The following is a 26,417-nucleotide window of genomic DNA, read 5'->3' as shown; positions in this document are numbered from 1 at the left end:
CATTTCCATGAAGTAAAGCTCTGGGAAAATTAAGTGATCTTTGTCACAACTAGATATTTAAAAATTATAGTATTTAAATAGTTCTGCATAAAATCCAGCAAATTAAAAAATTTAAAGATGGCAAGTTTTTCCTGATTGGCTAATAAACAGAAAAAGAAGATGGCAATGAGATGCTCTCAGAGACAATACAGCTATAAAAATATATGGAAAAATTAGGATTCACTCAGTTTGCATATTTCCATTAAAAACTTAGGATGTAATTGAATCACATCTAGTACATGAAGGCCAATTATTTTGATGCACAGAACTTCACTGCAGCAACATGAAAGCACAACTAAAAGTCAGATGACATGTATGTTACTTCTTTTTTGGTAGTTAGCAATGCTGATCTGCAAACATTTCTGTGCAACAAAGTTAAAACATTTTTCCTAAAACTTACACTTCTGGAAACAGAGTTTGTGTTTAAAATCCGACTGCACACTTTCAGTGTGTAAGTACAAAACAGGTTTAATTTCAAAGCTCTAGGTAACTGATTTGGATCTAAAAATACTTAACTATGCCTTAAGTAAAATCAGTATATGTATTATGCTTTCAGTATCACTTACAATTTACTAAGACATATTACAGAACAATTGCAGATCAGAAATGCCTGCACCAGAATGATAGAAATATGAAAAAAATAAATTAAAAAAAAAAGGTTAAAACACAAACTGTGAAAAACTCAAATTCAATTGGTGAAAAGTTTAGGTGACTAAGAGCAAAACATTGAATGATCAAGGCACAGAAAGCCAGAAAAACCCATGTCAGACGGCAAGAATTTATATTTTTATGCACATCTACAAATACATTGCCAAATGTCACTGAAAGTTACCAATGCTTTGAAAAGATAGTGCTTATCAAAATGAATTCACTCTGCTGCATGTTTCTTAATATACAATATAGACTTTGAAAGACAAAGGCATATATATTTGAAGCTATAGGACATTTCTATAAAGGCACAGTACGATCAAGTAATTGCAGTTACATGAGAAAGTTTCACAAGAAAGTCTAAATAGTTATATCTACACATATACGAATTTGTCTCTTCTTTATTAAAAAACACTGGATTAAAGCTTAAAATTAAATATTCTATAAAGAGATAAATTGTACCAAAAGAGATACATTGTACCAAATAACCTCCAAGTATTTTTCACATATTTTAATTCTTCATAAAAATGTTTGAGGATGTTTATGTTTGTAAACAAACAAACAAACAAACAACAACAACGACAACAGAAAAACACTGTAGGAACCAACTACCAACCTGCTCACTCCACTATCTCAAATCCTCTACGAGTAGCCTAACCCTACTGAAGGCAACTTTATTGGAACTAAAGTAGTAAGTGCAAAGGTGTAGGTATATTCTAATATTACATATTACAATCTTACCAAAATAATTAATGATTGCCAGTATAAACAACTCTAGAGTGGTTGTAACTGCTCTTTACCAACGAGGGTTGGAGTACCGGTATTCTACCAGAGGTATCTGAGTGCTGCAAGATCATGTTCTCATGACTTTACATAAAGGTAAAATGTTAAATTTCAAAGCAGGAAAAAAAAAAAAAATTATCAATCCTTTGTGGCCCAATCAATGTATCACTATGTATCACAAATATATTGAAATATTTGCTAGTCTAGGATATTTTGGCACAGAACTCAAAATATTAATTTAGAAAATTTTTTCCATAACTCTGATCAGAGTCAAGTATTTCTTCATTCCTGTTCCTGTTCATTGTTGAAGAGTCCCAATCAACAGGGCTGAGCCAAGGTCCTTGCCATGGTGGACATGAAACAGTCTTCTTTCAAGTCAGAATTTCCTGGTTTATTTTTTTTTTCAAAGAGATTTGACTTCATAATAAAATACCACTTCCCCATTTTTTTTAATGTTTATTTATTTTTGAGAGAGAGCATGAACAAGCTGGGGGGCCGGGGGGGGGGGGGCAGAAGGAGAGGGAGAGAGAGAATCCCAAGCAGGCTCCATGGTATCAACACAAAGCCGGACATGGGGCTCAAACCCACGAACCGTGAGATCATGACATGCGCCAAAGTTGGATGCTCAACTGACTGAGCCAGGTACCACAACTATTTCCCCATTTTTATTACTTATTTTATTATCCCAGGAACAGTTCTAAGAAATAGGAAAATTCTTTTAAGAATATGAGTTAAAATACAAATCTATTCCTAAAATGATACAAAAATCGTAAGGCAGTACCATCACTACCCCTCCGGGGTTTAGAGAATTCTCCCTGCCTATTATAAACGTCAGAAAGGAATACTACTTACTGTTAGACAAGACTAGTAGATAGTGAAAAATAAATGAATGGAAGCAAGACGCAATCTCCATAGTTTATAAACATTTAGTTTTCTGTTCATCCTAGTGAGAACCTGCTCAGGTTCTCTCATAGAATCCTCTGTCACTCATCCCAAAGCTGATGTTTTTCAGGGTACTATCTTTGGTCCTTTTCTTACCCTACATACCCCACTGGATTGATATTTATTTACTCTTATGGTTTTAACTGTGACAACTACTCCGAAGATTCAAAAATCTTTAAACCTTTTCCCAAAGATACAGTCCTACCTAATTATCTCGAGGACATGCCCACCTGAATGTCTCATAGGTTTTGAATTTGATTCTATCTAAATGAATTTCATCCTCCTCTCAAATCTGCTCTCCTTCTTCCTCCTGCAGCCTCTCTCCATTAATGGCACCACTATCTATCCAGATGCCCAAACAGGAAACCTGGAGATTACTCTTCACTTATCCCTTGTGCTTACTCAGTCCACATTTATTAAATGTCCAAGCCATATTATTTCCAACCCTTGAATAACCCTTTAAAAAGCTATTCACCTCAATTGTCTCTGCAATTGTCCTAGTTCAGACCTTTATGACTTATCATATAAATTACAACACCCTAGGGGTGCCCAGGCGGCTCAGGTCAGTTCAGCATCTAACTCTTGATTTCGGCTCAGGTCATGATCTCACAGTTGGGAGATCAAGTCCCATGTCGGGCTCCGTGCTCATCGTATAGCATACTCGGGATTCTCTCTCTCTGCCCCTCCCCAGCTCGTTCTTCCCTCTCTCTCAAGTAAATAAACTTAAAAAAAATCATAACACCCTATAACCATATTAAAAGCTTGTTGCCTTTAAAGCCTTGTTGGAGCATCTATCCCATTTCAAATCACGCAAAATCATAAAGATTTAAGTAAGGCTCAAAATAAGAGAAACAAAATGTGTTACTAATAGGAAGTATAGATATCTGTACCACGAGAGAAATACATAAGAAAGAGACAAATGGGCTTATTTAATCTGGTAAATCTGGATATGTATTCTGCAGGGCAAGAGTTAAGGGATGAGAGGGCTATTGATGCTCCTTCTTCGTCAGGGAACAGGCCAGGTTATTTCCCAGGCAAAAATCAGATCATTTTAGAATGTATACTAGATTATGTAAGCTTTGTAAAGGCTTCAAATGTCTACTTTGTTGGTTATTGTTAACAGAACAGCATAATACCTTGAGTAGAGTAAGCACTCCACAAATATTAGTTGAATGAATGGATATTCAGAGACTCTGATGCTAAAAGACAGATCATGTGAAACTGAGACAGGGTTATCCATGGTTCCAAAATTAACAAGGTCCTTACCACACTCTCTAAAGTACTGAATATTTATTTATATTACAGATACGGACATTTTCAGGACCAATTCCTTGACAGCAGAAACTTTATTTCATGCTTCTATATCTAGTGCCTAACACATAGCAGATGCTTAGAATGTCTAAAATAAACTTTAAAATGGCAGTCTCAACATTTAAAATAGACATGTCCCTTGCTATCTTTAAGAAAACTTGAAAAGTTAAGGGGTGAACTGTATACGTATTAACACTATATTTCTTTAATAACATACAGAACACTAAGGTTAATAAGCTCATTTTGGTTTGGTGTCTACTACTTTTTAAATCATTTTTATGTGAAAATTTACACTTCTAAATTCAGAAATGGAAAATATTTAAAATGAAAAGCTTTTTAAAAATTTACTTCTTTTAAAAGAAAATGGCTATGTTGAAATCATCTTGTATGGGAAAGACATGATTCTGCTATCCATATGAATGTACAGATGGGTTAAGGTGACAGGCTGATAATAAAAGATATATCGTGGGCTCTGGAATAAAAACGTATGTCCTGATCCCTTATCATACAGAGGCTACTGGGCAAATCTGTTAATCGTGATGAGCCTCAGTTTTCTGATCTATAAAATAAGGATATCATGACCTATTCTTCAGGACTGTTAACAAGCTTAAATAAATAAAATATTTTACACAAAGCACTCCGGCACAGTGCCTGGCACAGAGCAGACGCTCAAGAAACATTAGTTCATTTTGAGATGTCTTCCTCTTTGGAGAAAACCTATACAGACTTGAAAAAATAACCAGGTTTTTAAACTTAGGAAAAGGATGGTAAGAATGATGCTGAAAATGAACTCAAATCAATACCTGTGTCACCTATAAACTCCTTCTGCCCAAGATGAGTATAGAAAAATTTAATAAAGACATTTCTGTTCTTTCTTAGTGAGGTTTACATGGGAACCAGTCACAGATGACAGAATCTTTTCTGGATTATTGGTCTTTCGATAAGCTTTTTAGTTACTACCAATGATTAGCAAAGAGTCAAAAATCTTTTTGAAAATGGGAACTGTGATTAATTGAAACTTTTTCATAAAGTGTCACCCACATATCACATACTAGGTTCAATAATAGGCAATGGTACAAAAGCTAGGTCTAAATGCTACTCTCTTGTAACACATGTTTTCCTTCCCTTTTCCAATGAAGATGAAAGATAGCATTTATTTCCATATTAGCACTGTATAATGATCAAAAATTACCTTATCTCCCCAAACCTAGACACAGAGTATAATCTTTAGATTAAAACTACAAGGTCAAAACCACCATGCATTTACAACATTTCATTCTTAGTTATGTTTGGTTATGTAACATTTTGCTTTTACATCAATGTTTCCCCTAAACAGAAACACTAAAATACCTGAATAATGAGAATAATGATGAACCCCTTAAATCTGACTAAATCTAAAATTTAGGTTTTCGAAATTAAAGGAAATAAGATAATTATGTGATCAATTTTGGGGTAGGAGTTACTTTCTAATTACATAACCATTTGAACAATAACACAATGTACAAAACCAGATATATTTGATTAGTCTAATAAATTACCATGTATTTAATATTTAATATATAACAGAAAATATCTAACATCTAACATATACTATATAATTATACAACACAATACTTAACAAATAATAAAATAAGTAAGATAAATTAGTCCCCAAAGTATTCAAATAATTTCCATTTAATCTGCTAATTTTAAGATATTACTGATGTGATTTATTGTTTTGATACAACAGTCAATAAATAATGCTTATGACTAAATCATGATTTCACATAGGGAGCCACATTAAACTCTTCCAGTGACTTCCCCCATTCAATTGATATTGCTACTATTTACACTGCTGAATCCTCTTAGCTTCTGCTAAACTGAAAACAGTTTCATCAGTTTTGTTTCCTAAGACAACATACAATATCATCTGAGATTTAAAATTATTCATTATTTCTATTCTTGAGCAATGAATGAAAATCATATATTGAAATGTCATTTTTAATTAGGTCAAACCTCATTCTTCCTGCTAAGAGGTAGTGTATTGGACAGTCAGTGTGGGCTCTGTTGCTGGGCTATCTGCATTTAAGTTCTAGCCCTGCCACTTAAGTCTTATATAATCCCTCTGAGTGTCTTCAGTTTACTGGGGAGGAGAGGATGATGACAACCCTGTAAAGTCAATGAGTTAATACACATTTAGAACAGTGATTAGAATAGAGCAAGTGCTACATAAAAACTGGCACTCACTTTTATTCATAATGACCGTGAAAGGTAAACATTTGGTAGATCGTAATAAACTTCTCACAGTAAATGGAAGAAAAATTCAACAGAGTTGGTCTAGAAAGGAACCCTCATTGTGTGTATTGTGGGTATAACCCACAGGGAATTGTGGGTATTCCCTGACATTATGGATATTCCCTGATCCCATACTGCCCCCATGGGCTCCATCTGTCCCATGTGGCATCCCTCTTGTACCAGGAGGGTTCACCATTCTGGTGGAGAGCAAAATACCTAACTGATATCTGTCTGCTTTCCCCATCTAAGAACCAATGTTCTACGAAAACTACAATTCCTATAAAGCACTCAAGAATGACTTCAATTACAGATAGCCACAGCTTTGAGGCACCTGACAGGTACCAGCTATTTGGACGCTAAAGGAGCCAAGCCTGCTACATTGGTAATTTTCTGGGTGGACCCCGACCAGCATCCTACTGGCTTCATTAGATGAGGGCAGAACACAGTGAGTACAAATTAGTCTTCTGAAGTTCTTACAGATACAATGGTGCTGCCTAGAAGGCAGAACTGATGGGAAGGTGGAGATGGGAAGGAGATTGGTATGAATAACCAAGCATTTAGAAAGAGTGTTGGTCTTCTTATTGGAATAAACAATGTCCTGGAGGCCTCTGCTGTGCCACATATTAACCCTTTATTTTCTGGCACAGAGGAAGGTCAAGGGAAATTTCTGGAGGGATGCTGTGAAGACTAAGGAGCATTTACACGTCTCAAGACAAAGTTTTATTGACCAACCAGCACGGAAGTATTTCAACCAATTTTCACAGTCAGTAGTGTTGTGTTGATATATAACACCTAAATATCAGCTCTGGTTTGGAAGATCAAAGGAAACGGTTTTACACCAGTTAGAGAAGTACATGGTTGTCAACTGTTGCCCATAAACAGAACTAAGCAAATTTTAGGTATGCATAACCAGAAATGCACAGCAAGACTGGGAGAGGAAGCTGGGGATTAGGATGTTCCCTATAGCCAATAAATCAGTGACATAACTTTGGTATTACCTTTTATAATTATATTCATATACCAAACTGTAGAAGGAAGAGAATTCCTCAAGTCATTTTATTATTTCTTGAATGTGAAAGAATCCAAATCTGTCTTTACAATGTTACTCACCTGCCACTCTTTCATCTGTTTCCCTGTTCCCATCATCTGAGTATCTTGCAAAGTCTAAAGAATCAAGAGTACTGATGCTCCCAGCTCGATCTGTAATAATGAGAAAAATAAAAGAAATTTATTTTTATTTAATTGTCAAGATAAAACACTAGAAATCACTTACCTATGATTATTATCAGTTAATAAAACTATGATTCTAAATTCTACTAAAACAGGGACACCCGGGTGGCTCAGTTGGTTGAGCATCCAACTCCTGATTTCGGCTAGGGCCATGGGATCGAGCCCCATGTCAAGCTTCACATGTGGAGCTTAAAGTCAATCTCTCTCTCTCTCCCTCTCTCTCTCTCTCTCTCTCTCTCCCTCCCTGCCCCTTGCTCCTACTACTGCTCTCTCTCTCTAAAATAAATAAATAAATTTTACTGAAACAATAAACTAAGGTAAAAGTGCTCACACCAATTAAACTATTTTCTTTTTAAGTTTATTTATTTATTTTGAGAGAGAGTACACCAGGAAGGGAGGGGCAGAGAGAGGGTGAGACAGAATCCCAACCAGGCTCGACACTCAGTGTGGTACCCCTCAATTAAACTACTTTAAAATAACAAAAGTTTCCCTGCTCCCAACTCTGGCTAACTCCTTAACAATGTGCACACAGGCAGACTGCAACCAGTCCTGTTAAAGACAAAAAACAAAACAAAACAAAACAAGACAAAACTGAAATGAAATTTGAGCTACTGTCTGAGAGTTTGCAGACTGAATTCTAGAAAATAATTTCCAATGAAAAAAACAACACTTTTTGAAAAAATATAACAACATAGCACACATTTGTCCACCATACAGTCCAAAACTACTTCATACACAAGAACCAGTAAAATGTGCCCCAGTCTCAAGACTAAACACAATCAATGAGGACCAACCCGAAGATAATCCAGATATTGGAGTTAATAGACTAAGATTTAAAAATAACTACTAAAACTATGTTCAGTGAAGTAGAAGAATATGTGCATACAATGAAAAAAAAGGAGAAAAGTCTCAGCAGAAAAACAGAGAATATCAAAAATACCTATGGAAATCCTAATATAGGAAATTATCTGAAATTTAAAATCCTCTAAACAGTTTAATAACAAAATGGAAATAACTGAGGAAGGAGTCAATGACCTTCAAGATAGATGAATAGACATTATACAATCTTAAGAACAGAGAGGAAAAAAAAAAGATTAAAAGAAATTAAGAGCTTAGGGACCTATGGGAAAATAATGAAAGATCTGATAAATGTGAAACTGGGGTCAACAATAGGTAAGACAAGAGATGGGACAGATACAAATTCAAAAAGCTGAAAAAACACTAATGAAGTTAAAGAGAACAGAAATTAGGCACATCATAATCAAACTGCTGAAAACCAAAAATAAAGAAGAGAAGATATTAAAGGCAGCCAGAGAAAAATATTATTTTACATATAGGGGAACAGCAGTTTGAATGACTGCTGATTCCTCATAAAAACCCCATGAAACCAAAGATATCCAGATTGAAAAGGAAGAAGTACAACTATTTCTATTTTAAATATAAAAAAACTATGGAACCCACTAAAAGATAATTAGACCTAAGAAGTAAGTTTCTAAAAGTTGCAGAACATAAGATCAACACACAAAATTCAAATTTTTAGATACTAGCAATGAACAATCCTAAGGCAAAAAAAAAAAAAATTATTTTTAAATTTCATTTCCGGGATGCCTGGGTGGCTTAATTGGTTAAGTGTTCAACTTGGGCTCAGGTCATGATCTTGCTGTTCATGAGTTCAAGCCCTGCATTGGGCTCTGTGCTGACAGCTCAGAGTCTGGAGCCTGCTTTGGATTTTGTGTCTCCCTCTCTTTCTCCCTTCCCCTTCTCATACTCTGTCTTTCTCTCTGTCTCAAAAATAAATAAACATGAAAAAAATTAAAAAAAAAATCCATTTCCAATAACATACAAAAGAATAAAATACTTAAGAAAGACACCCCAAGCTCAGAGATGAGAAGATCCATCCATGTTAGGGCAGCAAAAATCCTTAATACACAGATTCAATGGAAACCTTGCAATCCCTATTTTAAAAAAATCTTTGCTGGGGTGCCTGGGTGGCGCAGTCGGTTAAGCGTCCGACTTCAGCCAGGTCACGATCTCGCGGTCCGTGAGTTCGAGCCCCGCATCAGGCTCTGGGCTGATGGCTCGGAGCCTGGAGCCTGTTTCCGATTCTGTGTCTCCCTCTCTCTCTGCCCCTCCCCAGTTCATGCTCTGTCTCTCTCTGTCCCAAAAATAAAATAAAAAACGTTGAAAAAAAAAAAAATTAAAAAAAAAAAAAAATCTTTGCTGAGGGGCGCCTGGGTGGCTCAGTCGGTTATGCAGCTGACTTCGGCTCAGGTCACGATCTCGCGGTCCGTGAGTTCGAGCCCCGTGTCGGGCTCTGTGCTGACAGCTCAGAGCCTGGAGCCTGTTTCAGATTCTGTGTCTCCCTCTCTCTCTGACCCTCCCTTGTTCATGCTCTGTCTCTCCCTGCCTCAAAAATAAATAAAACGTTAAAAAAAAATTTAAAAAAAATCTTTGCTGACTTTTCCCACCTTCTTTTGCAAATATTGAGAAGTTAATCCTAGAAAAAGCAATCTTTTTTTTTAATGTTTATTTTTGAGAGAGAGAGAGAGAGAGAGCGAGCGCAACAGTGGGAAGAGGCAGAGAGAAAGGGAGACCAAGATTTTGACGCAGGCTCCCTGCCACCTGCACAAATCTGGATGCAGGGCTCGAAACCCATGAACTGTGAGATCATGAGCTGAGCAGAAGTCAGATGTTCAACTGACTGAGCCACTCAGGCACACCGCAATCTTTTTTTAAAAAAAAGTGTATTCATTTGAGTAATCTCTACACTCAATGTGGGGCTTGAACTCACGACCCCAAGATCAAGAGCTGCATGCTCTTCCGACTCAGCCAGCCCCGCACCCCCAAAGCTGAAGCAATCTTGTAAAAGAATAAGGTATACAAAAGGCTAATGGGTACACTGAAGGATGCTCAACACCATTTGTCATTAGGGAAATGAAAATCAAACCACAATGAATTACCATTTCAAACCCACGAGATGCCTATAATCAAGCAGACAATGCTAACATGTACTTCAGAGGATGTGGAGAAAGCAGAAACTGCATACATTGCTGGCTGGAATGTAAAATGGCTCCACAATTTTGGAAAAGTTTGGTAGTTCCTCAACATAGAATTCTCATATGGTATATACCCTAGGTATATACCCAAGAGAAATGGAAACCTACATTGGCACAAAAGCTTGTTCATGAGTGTTCACTCACAATATTATTCACAATGACAACAAAACACAAATGAATCAAATGTCCATCAAGTGATGAATGGATAAATAAAATGTGGTATATCCATAAAATGGAGTATTAGGGAAAAAGTACTCACACATGTTACAATGTAGATAAACCCTGAAAATATGCTAAGTGAAAGAAGCCAGACACATAAGGTCATACTGTATTATTTCATTCATATGAAATGTCTAGAATAGGCATATCCATAAAACACAAAATAGATCAGTGGTGATAGAGGAGAATGAATAGTGACTACTAATGGATATAGGATTTCTTTCAGGGGTGATGAAAATGTTCTGGAATACAGAAGAGTAATGATCGTATAATTTCGTAAATACACTAAAACAATTGAATTGTACCCTTTAAATGGTGAATTTTGGGTATATGAATTATACCTTACTTTAATAAAAAGACAAAAAAATCCAAGTGTTTGCCAAGATGTGGAGAAGAAATTAGAACTCTCATATATTGCTGGTGGGAATGTAAAATGGTGCAGCCACTTTGGAAAATAGTTGGCAATTCTTCAAAAGGCTAAACACTGGAGGTACCAGGTGACCCAAGCCAATTCCTCTTCCATGCAAAACAAATGCAAACGTATGTCCACACAAAATCTAGTATATGATTGTTCACAGCAGCATTACGCACAATGGCAAAAAAAGTGGAAAGAACAAAATGCCTATTAACTGATGAATGGAGAAATAAAATGTAGCATATACACCCACACGACTGACTGTTACTCAGCAATAAAAAGGACTGAAATACTGATACATGTTACAACATGAGGAAGCTTGAATGTATGCTAAGTGAAAGAAGCCAGTCACAAAATAGCCACATATTACATGTAAGAAATGTACGAAATAGGCAACACTATAGAGGTAGAAAGTAGATTAAGTAACTTCCTAGGGCTGGAAGATGGAGGTGAATAGGATGTGTGATAACGGGTGAGAAATTTCTTTTTGGGGTGATGAATATGATCTAAATTTAGATTAGGAGATGGTTGCACAACTCTATAAATATACTAAAAACAACTGAATCATACACTCTAAATGGGTGAATTTTAAGATAAATTCTGCCTAAATAAAACTATTAATTTAAAAAAAGGAACAACTCCGGAGTCGCAATGAGAAAAAAATGCAATTCAAATTCTGTATTCAACAAAAATATCCTTCTCAAATGAAGGCACGTAAACTTAATCAGTTCCCTAAATACTTTTCACCAAAGGTCCTTGTGCCTCAAGATGCTCCTAAGAAGAGTTTTAAAAAAAGAAAGAAACAAAAATACAGGTGTGTATGTGTGTAACCTCAGGTTTTATACTGCACATCAGTGTATCAAAGAATCATAAAAGTCATGAGGTAAAGCAAAATAAGATAGCATTTCCCCAAATCATTTATCTAACACATTCCTTTTTTGAGTACCTATTTATTACCACAAGGAGATAATGTTACTCAAAACACGTTTTGAAAACAACTGCTTTCCCTATTTTCTATAACTTAAAAGCATTCATTTGTTAAAAGAAATAATGTGTTAGAACAGCGGTTGGCCAGCCAAGGCCTGAGCCAAATATGGCCTGAGGCCTGTTTTTATATGATTCCCATACTAAGGGTGGTTTTAATGTTCCATCATTTATTCATTCACGAAACACGTACGAAGCACCATAATCTGTGCCAGGTACTGTTGTAGATTCTGGGTACATAACCAGTGAAAAGACAGATAAAGACATAGTATGCCAAAAGATCAAGTACGATGCAGAAAAGTATAACAATAGAAAAGGAAAAATTAATTTATACAAAAATATCTCAACTCTTATTAGATCTCTGTGATGTAGTTGTTTTTTGTTGTTGTTGTTTGTTTTTTTAAACACAACTGTCTTGTCTCTTAGATTCCACTTCACTATCAGTGACTCCCAGATTCAATGGAGCCATGGAAGGCTTCAATCAGAAAATATTTTTAAAAAGTTTTTTTTTTAATGTTTATTTACTTTTGAGAGAGAGAGAGAGAGAGGAGACAGACTCTGAAGCAGGCTCCAGGCTCTGAACCGTCAGCACAGAGCCCGACGCGGGGTTCGAACTCACAAGCCGTGAGATCATGACCCGAGCCGAAGTCTGACGCTCAACCTCTTGAGCCGCCCAGGTGCCCCAATCAGAAAACAGTTTAAACTGAGCCCTAAAGAATAAATGTCCACCAAGTTAACTAATGAGAGGAAGAACAAACAAGTATATGGAGTTTTCAAAGTGGAGGCCTAGCATGGTGTAAGTAGTAAGATATCAGTGTATAGAAGCTACGAGGGGTCAGGCAGGCTGGGATGTAAAGGACCAGCAAGGACATTTTATAATAGTGTACGGGAATGAACCAGTCTGTAAAATACATTAATAGAATCGATTTTGCAGAGGAATCTCTTTCTATATTAAATTTTACACTTACACATGCAGAACTGGTTTTCCAAAGAAGCTTTTCAAGGAAGGTGGTTCCTCCTTAGTAAACACTAGCTCAGCTTTCTACTGTTTCCAAGATAGTACACAACTGCCTAGCTTTCCTACTCCGAAGACACTGTAGGATTTTGCAAGTGTTGGGGCCTTTATTATCAAAATATATTGCTGTTTTCCTGTTTAGGAAACAATAGAAAGAAATGAGAGACTCAAATATTCCAATTAGGCAAAGGCTTAGTGAACTGCACTTAACACATGAACACCCTTCACACCCTATTACTATCTGTCAGGCACCATCCTAAGTGCAGGGGATTCTGAGTCAGCAAGACTGACAAGGTCCCCGTTCTTAGAGAAAAGTCTACAGTGGAGACGAGAATATTAAGTAAAAAAGAAAATCAATCAATCAATCAATCAATCAATTAATTAATTCCGAGGATCAAAATGGCATAAAGAAAATAAAAGAAGGCCAGAAGAGTAGGTAGTTGCAGGTTGGGGTGTAATACTAGTGTGCTCAGAGAAAGCCCTTCTGAAGAGGTGAGAATGAGGTATAAGAGTTTCAGACAGACCTGAGTCAGGAACAACAGAGGCTAGTGTAAACAATCTGAAACCCACTGTAAACAGTCTGAATTTTATTTCCAATACAAAGAGAAACAACAAAGCATACGATTCTTAGAAAATCCTTTTGGCTCATATTTTTGGCTTAAATATGCCATATGCAAAAGTGGTTTGTAGACACAGCAATTAAGCCAGAGAGTATTATGCTAAGTGAAGTAAGTCAGAGAAAGGCAAACACCATACGATTTCACTCATACGCGGAATTTAAGAAACATAACAAACGAGCAAAGGGAAAAAAAAGTGAGAGAGAGAAGCAAACCAAGAAACAGATGTTTTCTGTTGAACAAACTGATGGTTACCAGAGGGGATGGGTGAGACAGGTGATGGGGATTAAGGAGCGGCGCTCACTCGCGATGGGCACTGGGTGTCGTGTGGCAGTGACGAATCACTAAAGTGTACACCTGAAACTAGTATTAACTGCACGTTCACTGGAATTTAAATGAAAACTTAAAAAACGATACAATGAAAATTTTAAAAAGAGGCTATTACAGTCATGCAGGTAAGAGATAATCATCAGATTTAAGCCGGAAAAGTGGCAGCAGAAATGTGAGAAGTGGTCAGATTCAGTTTACGTTTTTAATGTAGAACCACATGTCCTGCTAATACAACGATGTGGGTTTAAGTAAAAAAGAGAAAACAAAATGACTCCTACAGACTTCATTTATTGAATTTATAATATGAGATACAGAAGGTGAACAGAGGAGCCTCACAGGTTCTGTGCTTTAAGTGCACGGTAGTGGTGGGGGAGAGTCCTTAGCTTTCACCAGATTTGTAAGTATCCCTAAACAGAGAACACTATATAAACATTCTCACGTAAGTGAAGAAATCAAAGCTGATACTTACTAAGGGTGACCTATCTGGCTAATGCAAAAAAGGGAAAAACTAGAGGCCAGGTTGTCTTTTATTAAAACGAGCCGCTTTACACAGTACTTACTATTTATATTGATGTAAGGAAATAGACCAGCTGTGTTGAGAAAGCACAATATGGACGACTCAATGCAAATTATAGATACATAGATTTGGACCCCACATAGGGTTCCCCCATTTAAAAAAAATGTTTTTGTTAAAATAATCTCTATATCCTATGTGGGCTCAAACTTACAACCCCAATATCAAGAGTCACATGCTCTTCAACTGAGCCAGCCAGGCAGGCACTCCCTCATCATCTTCTTTTAAAACAATCAGTACGTGGCAATGATTGAAATGATTTCACTCTTCTTAAAAGTTTTTTTTTTAACGTTTTTTTATTTTTGGGACAGAGAGAGGCAGAGCATGAACAGGGGAGGGGCAGAGAGAGAGGGAGACACAGAATCTGAAACAGGCTCCAGGCTCTGAGCCATCAGCCCAGAGCCCGACGTGGGGCTCGAACTCACAGACTGCGAGATCGTGACCTGAGCTGAAGTCGGATGCCCAACCGACTGAGCCACCCAGGCGCCCCTGATTTCACTCTTCAAATAGAGCTAGGTTATTATCAATGTACCTTACCTTTAAATTCCTATTAAGGTGAACTAAGTAAAATTCCATATGTAGCACTCTTCTTAGAACACTGTGTTTGTATCCAGAGAAGCATTTAATTTCCTTTTAATTTAATTATACCTGATAAATAATAACTTGCTATTAATTTAAGTTTCAACACAGCATAAACAAAAATGACAAAAAACCCAAAATATTACAGTATCCCTCATTACAGCATAATTTTATGCATGAGCCAAGAAATAACAGCAATAGTAAACACAGAAGTGTCCAAAGTTCACCTTGAAAGGGCACCTGGCTGGCTCAGTTGGTAGAGTATGCTACTCTTGATCTCGGGGTCATGAGTTCGAGCCCCATGTTGGGTGGAGAGATTACTTAAAAAAAGTTCACATTAAAAATGAGTTGTACTCAGGAACACTAATCAGCAACCAAAAAACAACTAGTGGTATGTACAACAACATGAACCTCAGTGCTTTATATGCTGAATGAAAGAAGCCTTACACAAGAGTACATACTGTACAATTTTGTTTAAGTGGAGTTTTAGGACAGGCAATAGTAATTTATGGCAGAAAAAAAATCAGAATAGTGGTTCTTGGAGTGGGGTGCTACCTGGGAAGAAGCATGAGAGAACTTTCGGGGGTGAAAGTAATGTATATATAGGCAGGAGTTTGGGTTATAACAGGTGTATTCTTTGGTTGAAACTCATCAAATGGTACACTTAAGACTTCTATATCTTGGGGCACCTGAGTGGCTCAGTCGGTTGAGTGACTGACTTTGGCTCAGGTCATGATCTCATGGTTTGTGAGTTCGAGCCCTGCATTGGGCTCTGTGCTGACAGCTCAGAACCTGGAGCCTGCTTCGGATTCTGTTGTCTCCCTCTCTCTCTGCCCCTCCCCTGCTCATGCTCTGTTTCTCTCTGTCTCAGAAACAAATAAACATAAAAAAAAAAAAAAAAAAAAAGACTTCTATATCTTATTGTCTTTATATCTTACCTTGAAAGAAAAATAATTCTAGATATTGAGCTCTTATTAATGACATGCATATTAAAGTATTTAGAGGAAAGTATACTGTTATCTGCAGCTTAATTTGAAAAGCATAAAAAATAGGATGGATTTTTGGATGAACAGAGGGTTGAGAAATATCTAGATATGAGACAAAGAAAGTAAAAAAAAGTAAAAATAATAAAATTTGTTAAATTAAACACTGCTAGGATCCACTGACTCCTAGATTTTAATATTAGAGTTGTAACACTAGAAAATAGCTATTATTGTCTTAAATGACAAAAAAAAAATTTCTTTTAATGTTTTCCCTCTACTGTTTGAAATTAAAGCTTATATGGTGAGAATTTGCTCTACCATGGAGGTTATTGATACATATTCCTTAAACTGCTTTCCAAAATAAGTATATACAGCAATCTAAATTCCATCTGTAGTAATGGCAATGCTTGGTATTATTATTTTTAATCTCACCAATTTAACATACCATAAAAGTATACCTTCCTTAATTATGCATCTCTGGTTCCTGGTGAACATGAACACTCTTTGAAAAAATATATTAGCCATCTACTTTAAGTGTGTGTGCAAATTTTCTATTCACATTCTTTGACCATGTATCTAACATCTAGATTTTCTGTATTAGTTTATCTGGCCATTACTGCCCTAACCAGAAACTCCACTTGAGCACTATATCCTCTACTCTTAGTCACATCTTAGCTCCTCATTCTGATCTCTCCAACATGTGTATTATGTATAGAGCATGTATACCCAATTGGATGAACTTTTATCAACCAATATTCTGGTATTGTGACATCAGTCCTCACTGTTTTATTCCTGATTTTCATGGAATGCTAAGGACAATGTTGGTTGTGGGGTGCCTGGGTGGTTTAGTTGCTTAAGCATCTGACTCTTGGTTTCAGCTTTGGTCATGACTTTAAGGTTCGTGCTTCAAGCCCTGCATCAGGCTCCATGACGATAGCATGGAGCCTGCTTGGGATTCTCTCTCTCCCTCTCTCTCTCTGCCCCTCCCCTGCTCTTTCTCTCTCAAAATAATGAATAAACTTAAAAAAAAAAAAAAGAATGCTGTTGGTTGTTGATTTCAGATCAGTATTTTTTTAATGTTAAGTATCCATCTAATGTTAGTTTTCTAAGTATGTCTTTCTTTTCCTCTTCATATTATGTTTAATCATACATACAGACCTAGGTTAGAGCTGTTTAACCACCATACATTATTTCTCCATTATACTGTTAGTATTTCTCTGAAATTTTCAGAGAACTCCTCTGTATAATGGGAAAGTCCTTGGGGAAAGCAAACATACACACAGTTTTCAAGTTGGCATTATTATGGCCATTGAAAAATATTTTCTAAATGTTTTTTTAGTCCAAGCCAACCACAACTTTATGTTTTCAAAAAAAACCTAAATCTGACACCTGTCTAAATAATAAGATGTCACAAAAGTAAAAATCTCCTAATTCATTTAAATTTGTTCTATTTCAGAAAAAAAAAACCACTAATGAAGAAAATAATTTCAATTTTGACTGAAATAACCTATAACAAATGTTGTAAAAGTACTTTGGATTTTCAGACTAATAACAGGTAATACTATAGCCTTAAGAGAAACATGCTTCTTTAATTCAGCCACAATTCTTTTCCAAGGCAAGTGCCTTTCTAAATACTATTAAAAGAGAAAGAAACTTTTAACCTCTTTTATTAAGAAGCTATCATATTCTAATATGGAGTATGCCACAAAGCATTTCTTCAAATTCTAGGGTTATGTAACTTCTTAATAATTCACTTTATAACTCAAGAAACTGAATGGCTCAGAAGTTTCATCATAGTTGGCAAACCGGTAAAACCTGTATGTAGGTTTCAAATTAGGTCTGAGAACTAAATTCATTATACACAGTGTGACTATAAAGCATGCAGATTAATTTCATAAATCACATATGAAAGTCTCACATATATTTATTTTAATATTTTAGCACTATTGGCAGGATATACTTTTACAACAGTTCGAAAAACTGAAAAGGTATCTTTTATGGAAATTACATAGTACTTTAAAAACTAACTGTAATTAGGGGCACTGGGTGGCTCAGTCAGTTAAGCAACAGCTCTGTCAGCTGTGCTGACAGCTCAGAGCCTGGAGCCTGCTTCCGATTCTGTGTCTCCCTCTCTCTCTGCCCCTCCCTTACTCATGCTCTGTCTCTCTGTCTCTCAAAAATAAATAAACATAAAAAAAAAAAAAGAATTAAAAATTTTCACTATATACTCTTCTTTGTACCATCTAGTTTTGTTGGTATTTTACCCCCAAAGGCATTTAATACTTTTTATAATGTGAGCATTTGATAATTAAAAAGTCATGAAAGTACCCAATTCATAATGAAAGGATAGGGAGAAAAGTATTACCAAACAATTAGCTTTATATTTGAATTCTTTCTGTAAAGGTGGTTTACTGAACCATGCCTAAATAAATCTATGTCATAGTAAATAACAAAGAAATATAAACTATAGAAATTCAATATATAGAAAAATAATAAATTATCCTTAAACCTGAGGTTGTATATAAACATTTTAATATGTTAACCACTTAAATTAAGTATGGATCTTACAGATCTGGCAAGGACAAAACTTACATTTATATTTTCTGATCCTCAATTTTTCTCCAATGCTGGGGCTCATTTCACGGACCCCTACGTTCAAAATATTTGAAAACTAGAGTATTAGAGATAGTCCAACCCCCACATTTTCACAGATGAGAACACAGAACTATGTATTCATTCAGTATTTAATAATCCTCAGTGGGGAATATAAATTTGGTAAGAGTTGGTCCTTGCCTTAAATAAGCTTGTAAGTCACTGGAATTAAGTCATGTATATAGATAACAATGATACAATCAGATCACTGTATGTTAAAGATTCAATGAATTAATCTGTGAGTAAGGCAGGAGTAGAAACCAAGTCTCCCAGATTGCAGTCAGCTGTCTTTTTCTCTTCGTCACAAGATTCCACAATGGGCTAGGCTTCAAAGTCACAAGACTAAACCTTAAGAAAAGACTTAAATGCAGAAACTTTATAACAAACTATTTATTTAAGTTAAATCTTCTATAGTGCTGGAGGATTTTGCCATATGAATAGTTGTCAGGCAAAAAGGAGGGGTATTAATAACTATTATCAATAATTATTATTATATTTTGGGGGCAGTTGAGTGGTTCAGTCAGTTAAGCATCCTACTCCTAACTTCAGCTCGGGTCACGATCTCACAGTTCATGAGAGAGCCCACGCCGGGCTCTGTGCAGACAGCGTGGAACCTGATTAGGAATCTCTCTCTCCTTCTCTCTGTGTCCCTCCCCTGCTTGCACATGTGCGCGTGCTCTCTCTAAAAATAAATAAACATTAAAAAATTACTATTGTTGCATTTTTAACATGTTTTGACCACTTGTTCTATGCCAGATGCTGTGCCAGACACTTTCCGCGTGTAACCTTCTTTAACCTTATAACATCCCCTCCACGAGAGGAGTCACCGCCCTCTGCCTCTTACAGTCGAGGAAACAATGCAGAGTCGCACAGCTAGCAAGTGGCAGAGCAGAAATGCAAAGTCAAGCTCTCCGATGTGGAGGCCTGAGCTCTAAACCATTAAGTTCTCTTGAATAATAACTCAGGGCACGGAGGTTCAGATCTCCCAGGCTCCAGGTAAGCCGGGCGTGATAATGTGAATGGCCTCAGAAAGATCACACTTGACTGGGCTTTGCTCAGGCAAAGCTGAGGGAACAGGCTACAGAGGGAAAGGCTAATTCTCACAAGGAATATGCTAAACTCACATATTTAGAGGATACTACTATCTACCTAAAGGTCATTTCTTTAGCACATATTCAACATTTATTCAAAGCTTTTTGCCCGGCATGGTGTTAGGCGCTGGTGACACAAAGACAAAACATGGTCTCCTTTCAATACTCGTGTAAAATAAACATTTATAAATTGCCTACTTTAGGCTTTGGTTCCAGGTACGAAAGAAGACACAGATATGAGGCATAAACTCCAACTAACATCTTAAAAGAAAAAAAAACCTAGTCAGCGAGGGGCACCTGGGTGGCTCAGTCGGTTAAGTGTCTGACTTCAGCTCAGGTCCTGATCTCGCAGTCTGTGAGTTTGAGCCCCGCGTTGGCCTCTGTGCTGACAGTTCAGAGTCTGGAACCTGCTTCAGATTCTGTGTCTCCCTCTCCTGCTCTCACTCTGTCTCTCTCTCTCTCAAAAATAAATAAACATTAAAAGAAATTAAAAAAAACAAAAACAAACCTAGTCAGCTAAAACTAACACCCCAAAAATTCACTATTAAGTGTTTATTAGAGGGTGCCTATGTGGCCCAGTCAGTTCAAGTGTCCAACTCTTGATTTTGGCTCAGGTCACAATCTCATAGTTGTGAGATCAAGCCCTTGGTCGGGCTCTGCACTGACAGTGCGGAGCCTGCTTGGGATTCTCTCTCTCCCTATCTCTCTGCCCCTCCCCTGCTGTCATGTAAGCATGCTCTCTTTCTCTCTCTCTCAAAATAAATAAGTAAACATTAAAAAAAAAAAAAAAGACATGCTCCAGGCTGAGCTATAAAATAAAAAATATATATACACACATACATACATATATAAAAATTACATTTAAGGGACACTGAGTAAACAATGGGAGTACAATAAAAGTTTTGTATATGGACAGCATGGTTGAAAAGGCAGAAAAAACAAAATGTTAGGAAGAACTTTATTGTATATATCCATAATAAAATATTTTAAAATCACTTTTATCATAAGCTATGCAAAAAAAATGGGAAAATATTAAAATTCCTAGATAGGTTTGTAAATTCCCAACAGGTTTGCAAATTCTTTTTTTCTGTAATATACAATTTTGCTAATAAAAAAATGTTTGGAAAAAGTTGCTTTAGACAGGAGGAAGCAATTTTAAAAGGTTTCAGCTGGGGTGGCATAAATAAATAGCTTTTAAGATCAAGTAAGAATAATGATGGAAGAAGAGATTAAGGGCACATGAACCAGTTAGAAGGTTAAAAATGATGGTCCAGATGTGAGCTAAAGGCCTTAACTAAGGTAGCACACAAGCACAGAACTGAGAGGGTGAGAAATAACAGAAAATATGATGACACTACCTTGAGTGAGCAATCTTATCCACCTACAACAGGACCAACTGGTTACAAAAACAAATGCACATCAGTTCTGATTGCTGGGAAGAAAGCTACACCCATGACTTCAATTGTGGTCTTCTCTTCTTTGAGGCTTAGTCATGCTCTGTGACTACACCAGAAACTGGAGATGTAACCATGCAGCAAAACGTCAAGACTGAAAAAGAGAGTATAAACGAATTTGCCCTTGTAAGATTATTTCATTCAGAAGAACCATTAGTGACCATATTTGGCTCCAATGTGAGGCTCAGCTGATCCTGGTCTACAACCCAGATATCCTACAATCACATGTAGGGTATGCAGGTCCTGATATAGATTAAGTGAAGCACTCTGTAACATGGACCTCTTGATGAAATTAAGTGATGCTTTAGGCAGAGTATTCACCTTTGCCTTAGTGTGTGGTGCTACAGTTTGTCACTGTGACCGTTTTTTAAATGGTCAATTTTATACTATCTGACCTGCTTTCTGCATTAAGGAGGGTGGCTATTCTGATGGAGTTAATAAGATATACTCTGAATGAATTAAGCTATGTTGCCCAATCATACACTAAAATGACCTAAGAACTCCTGCTGAGCTATTTTAAAGCAGACATAAAACAGCAGTTGTTTGTAACGAAAGGAGTGTAGGCTTTGAAGTTAGTGATCTGGGTTGGAATCCTAGTCCTGCCACTAACTACATGATTTGTGGGAAAATATAACAGGGCACACAGGAAAGGTAAGGCCCTGTGCCCATCTCCCAATCGGCAATCCTCCTCTGAAGTATCAATCATTGTTTAGCCTCTTTTGTATGTATCCTTTTTTTTTGTATAGACTCTATTTTTGTTTTTTGTTGTTGCTTTTTAAAATTTATGTATTGTTTAATTTACACCCAAGTTAGTCAGCATATGGTGCAACAATGATTTCAAGAGTAGATTCCTTAATGCCCCTTACTCATTTAGATCACTACCCCTCCCCAAACCCATCCAGCAACCCTGTTTGTTATCTATATTTAAGAGTCTTTTATGTTTTGTCCCCCTCCCTGTTTTTATATTATTTTTGCTTCCCTTCCCTTATGTTCATTTGTTCTGTATCTTAAATTCCTCATATGAGTGAAGTTATATGATTTTTGTCTTTCTCTAATTTTGCTTAGCATAATACCCTCTAGTTCCATCTCCGTAGTTGCAAATGGCAAGATTTCATTCTTTTTGATTTCCAAGTAATACTCCATTGTTTGTATGTATCCTTTTAAATTATGCTAGGCATATGCAAATATCTTTTTTGTACGTAAATGGAAACATATACACTTATGTTATTAATTTATTCAATTTATAATAGAACTTGGTGATCATTCCACATCAGCACATATAGACTATTCCGTTTTAATTAACCAATCTTTACTGTTGATATTTAGGGTTTTTTAAATCTTTAATACTTTTACCTATAAATGATATTTAAAAAATGTTGGTTCAATTGTTTTAATGCAAACAAACATATATGTCTATAATAAATTACAGAAGTAGAACTGGAGATTAAAGAATATGTTTTTTTACAAAGTGATCGATATTGCCAAGTTACTTTCCAGAGTATCAAACCAACAGTGCATGAGTCCATATTTTATGTTCCAGCCTTCGTGTCACACATATTTTTATCAAAACTACAATCAGAAGAGAATATTGCTTGTAGAAAAAACTTGTTGGGAAGAGTCCAGTGAGACCATAGATTCAAAAATTACCTATCAATACAGGCTACCTTTTTGATACAGACTTCTTATTTAAAGGTTTAGGAGATGGGGCACCCGGGTGGCTCAGTCAGTTGAGCGTCCAACTTCAACTCAGGTTATGATCTCCCAGTTTGTGAGTTTGAGCCCTGTGTCGGGGTCTGTGTTGACAGCTCGGAGCCTGAAGCCTGCTTCAGATTCTGTGTTTCCCTCTCCCTCTCTCTCTCTGTCCTTCCCCCTCTCACACTCTCTCTCTCTCTCAAAAATAAATAAACATTAAAAATAAATAAAAGTTTAGTAGACAAAAATCAGTATTCTTACTATTATGACTTACTAAAGGGCACAAAATGCAAATATTCATCCTTAAGAACACTGATAAAATGGACTAGAGATTTTGGTGATACATTCGTAACTCTCATCATTCCACCTTACATTCTTTGGTTAACTCTCCTTACACATCCATCTCTGACAAAAAAAAACAAAAAACAAAAAAGTTTTAATTCTTGGGGCACGTAGGTGGCTCAGTTGGTTAAGCATGTGACTCTTGATTTTGGCTCACGTCATGATCTCACTGTTCTCGTGAGATCGAGGCCAGCGTCCGCAGAGCCTGCTTGGGATTCTCTCTCTCCCTCTCTCTCTCTTCCCTTCCCTGTACACACACACACTCTCTCTCTCTCAAAAATAAATAAAGAAACTTAAATTTTTTTTTTTCAATTTTCACCATGATGGTAAAGAAAGTCTTTAAGAAAAATTAGAAACTTTAAGACTGTTGCTAGGTCCTTTTCTTTTCCTTTTTTTTTTTTTTTTAAATGTTTATTTATTTTGAGAGAGAGGTAGGGGAAGGGGAAGAGGGTGTGCTGCAGAGAGAGAATCCCAAAAGGCGACACGCTGCCAGCCAGAGAGTGACGCAGGGCAGGGCTTGACCCCACCAACCAGGAGATCAGGACCTGAACCAAAATCCAGAGTCAGAAGCTCAACTGACAGAGCCACACAGGTGCCCTGCTAGGTCCTTTTCTAATGGTAATTCTACTTCCATACACACGCACAGAATATTTACAGTGCAATAAAAAACTTTGGTATAAAATAGTTTTCTTCACTTGACACATGCTAAATATATCTTAAAAGAGATCTGTATCAACACAATAATAAGAATTATAAACTGATTCTGAAGATTTCCTTTCCAAACAACATTGATCCTCAAGGTCACAAATGGCAACAGGAGATTAAGAACAGATAAACTGGTACACAGGTACCAATAGTTTGTGAGCAAAAAATGATTTTTTTTTACAGTTATTTTGCAATTTCAACTAATAGATGATATTCAATATAAAGTAACAAAAAAGTAGACAAGTGCCAGACACGTATGAAGAAATAACTTACTCCAAACAAAACAAAATAAAACTAATGTAAATCTCCTCAAATCAAAGAGGCACAGAGTTCAAAATACAGACAAATAACAAAACACTATTTACTTAAACATCAACAGCATATTTTTAGTATAAATAACTTAGAAACCATAATTTATCATCAAATCTCAGTACTTATAGGTAGAAGCCAGTAAAAATAAGCTGTTAATATTTAAGACCTTTCTCGGTATTTGTAATTTTTAGACCAAGGTAAATGTTTTTCATCAAAAAACCATGGGGGAGGGGTGCCTGGGTGGCTCAGTCAGTTGAGCGTCCAACTTCAGCTCAGGTCATGATCTCATGGTTCTTGAGTTCAAGCCCCACGTCTGGCTCTGTGATGACAGCTCAGAGCCTGGAGCCTGCTTCAGATTCCGTGTCTCCCTCTCTCTCTGCCCCTCCCCAGTCATGCTCTGTCTCTGTCTCTAAAAAATGAATAAACGTTAAAAAAAAACCAAAACATGGGGGAAGAGAAGCATAGTTAAAAGCCATACAAAAATGGGGCACGTGGGTGGCTCAGCCAACTTGGGCTCAGGTCATGATCTTGTGGTTTGTGAGTCCAAGCCCTGCATCAAGGTCTGTGCTGACAGCTCGGAGCATGGAGCCTGCTTCCGATTCTGTGTCTCCCTCTCTCTCTGCCCCTCCCCTGCTCACACTCTGTCTTTCGCTCTCTCTCAAAAATAAACAAACATTTAAGAAAAAAATTTTTAAAGCCATATAAAAACAAATTAACCAAACTTAGTTTTTGACCTAAAAATACTAAGCAAAATGAAAATTACATTAATTCTAGGTTTTTTTCCAATCAAGTTTAAAAAAAAAAAACACGCATACATTCTGAAGATCACTAACTTTCTTTTTGAAAAATAGAAAGTATAATTTCAATTTCTGACAGAAATAAGGTCTGCTTTCTCTGATTAAAATCCCTATCTTGTTTCCTTTCAGCCCAAATACCACAATGGCTTGAAATATCATACTGCATTTTTACAAGTACCCAAATGGAATCACTTTATTTAGTGGAGAGCCAGATAATGGTAAGCATGGTCCCAGATGTTTTAAATAAGGCAAAATATAAAATAAATATTATCTTTCCTTTACCCTCACTTCCTTTTCCTTTTCCTCACTCACGATAAAGAGTCTAAATATGGCCAAATAATAAAGTTACTATTTATTCAAAATTCCACTGTCTCCACAAATACCATTTCATCATCACAATCAGCAATAATTTTTCTGTATCTGAATGTTTACACTATTATTTGTGTCACTGTTCTATAGCTTTTTCATGTGTTAGTCCTGCTGCCTTTTCACCAAGAACATAAGCTCAAGGACCTGCATTAAACATCTTTTGGATTCCCACAATCCTAACTGATTATACAATTTAATAAATATATCGATCAACATAAGATATTGAATAGCAACTATATTCAAGTCACCGTGCTAGCCAGTGAGACTATGTGACTACTTTTGAAACTACAAGAAAGGCATTGGCAAGAAAAATGCCAGTTACACAACAGATAAATTTAGGAACGTATATGGTCTAGACAATAGCGGAAAGTCTCATTCGCTAAAAGCAGTGAAACTAATAAATTGTTTTATTGAAACAGTTTGGAAATATTTCAGCAATATTTACTGATATTTTCTCTCAGAAGCCAGAGGAAGCACTAAACCCAATTTCAACCTAACGAGGGAGGAAGTACTTTGTAAAGTGAAAAAGATGGGAACGTTGGAAGACTGTCATCATGACAGCTTAGCATTGGTGATACTGAAAAAGGAATACTGAACACAGTGAGATATGCACTGTGAGAATTCTGAGAAAAGACAGGTAGGATCATGAAACAGAAAACTTTGAAAAGGAGGAAAATGACTCAAGAGAGCTGTAGACTCACAAGTGAAATTATCACAATCATAAATGACTGCCTCTTGACAAGCTACCTTATAAAAACTTGAAGACATGGTAGGGTGCCTGGGTGGCTCAGTCGGTTGGGAGTCCAACTTCAGGTCAGGTCATGATCTCGTGGTTTGTGGGTTTGAGCCCCGGGTCGGGCTTTGTGCTGACGGCTCGGAGCCTGAAGCCTGCTTTGGATTCTGTGGCTCCCTCTCTCTGCCCCTCCCCTACTTGCACTCTATCTCTTTCTCTCTCTCTCTCTCTCAAAAATAAACATTTAAAAAAAATTTTTAAAAAAACCTTG

General features: G+C 36.6%; 1 protein-coding gene across 8 annotated transcripts in view; it reads right to left on the bottom strand.

Annotated features, from left to right (window-relative positions):
• The window catches only part of RELCH (RAB11 binding and LisH domain, coiled-coil and HEAT repeat containing), a 113,393-nt gene that overhangs the window by 81,614 nt on the left and 5,362 nt on the right, over window positions 1-26,417 (bottom strand). For 7 of the 8 annotated variants that reach the window (XM_042962082.1, XM_042962078.1, XM_042962079.1 and 4 more), the window contains exon 2: window positions 7,108-7,197. In XM_042962082.1, coding sequence (XP_042818016.1) covers window positions 7,108-7,197 — 90 coding nt within the window. Of the gene's footprint in view, window positions 1-7,107; window positions 7,198-18,591; window positions 18,649-21,100; window positions 21,226-26,417 lie in introns of those variants that run through there. The other variant, XM_042962083.1, reaches the window with a different exon arrangement.

Source organism: Panthera tigris, chromosome D3 (genome assembly GCF_018350195.1).
Source record: "Panthera tigris isolate Pti1 chromosome D3, P.tigris_Pti1_mat1.1, whole genome shotgun sequence".
In the NCBI taxonomy this organism is placed as follows: domain Eukaryota; kingdom Metazoa; phylum Chordata; class Mammalia; order Carnivora; family Felidae; genus Panthera; species Panthera tigris.
The sequence above is the reverse complement of the archived record's forward strand: the minus strand, read 5'-3'. Positions and strand labels throughout refer to the sequence as shown.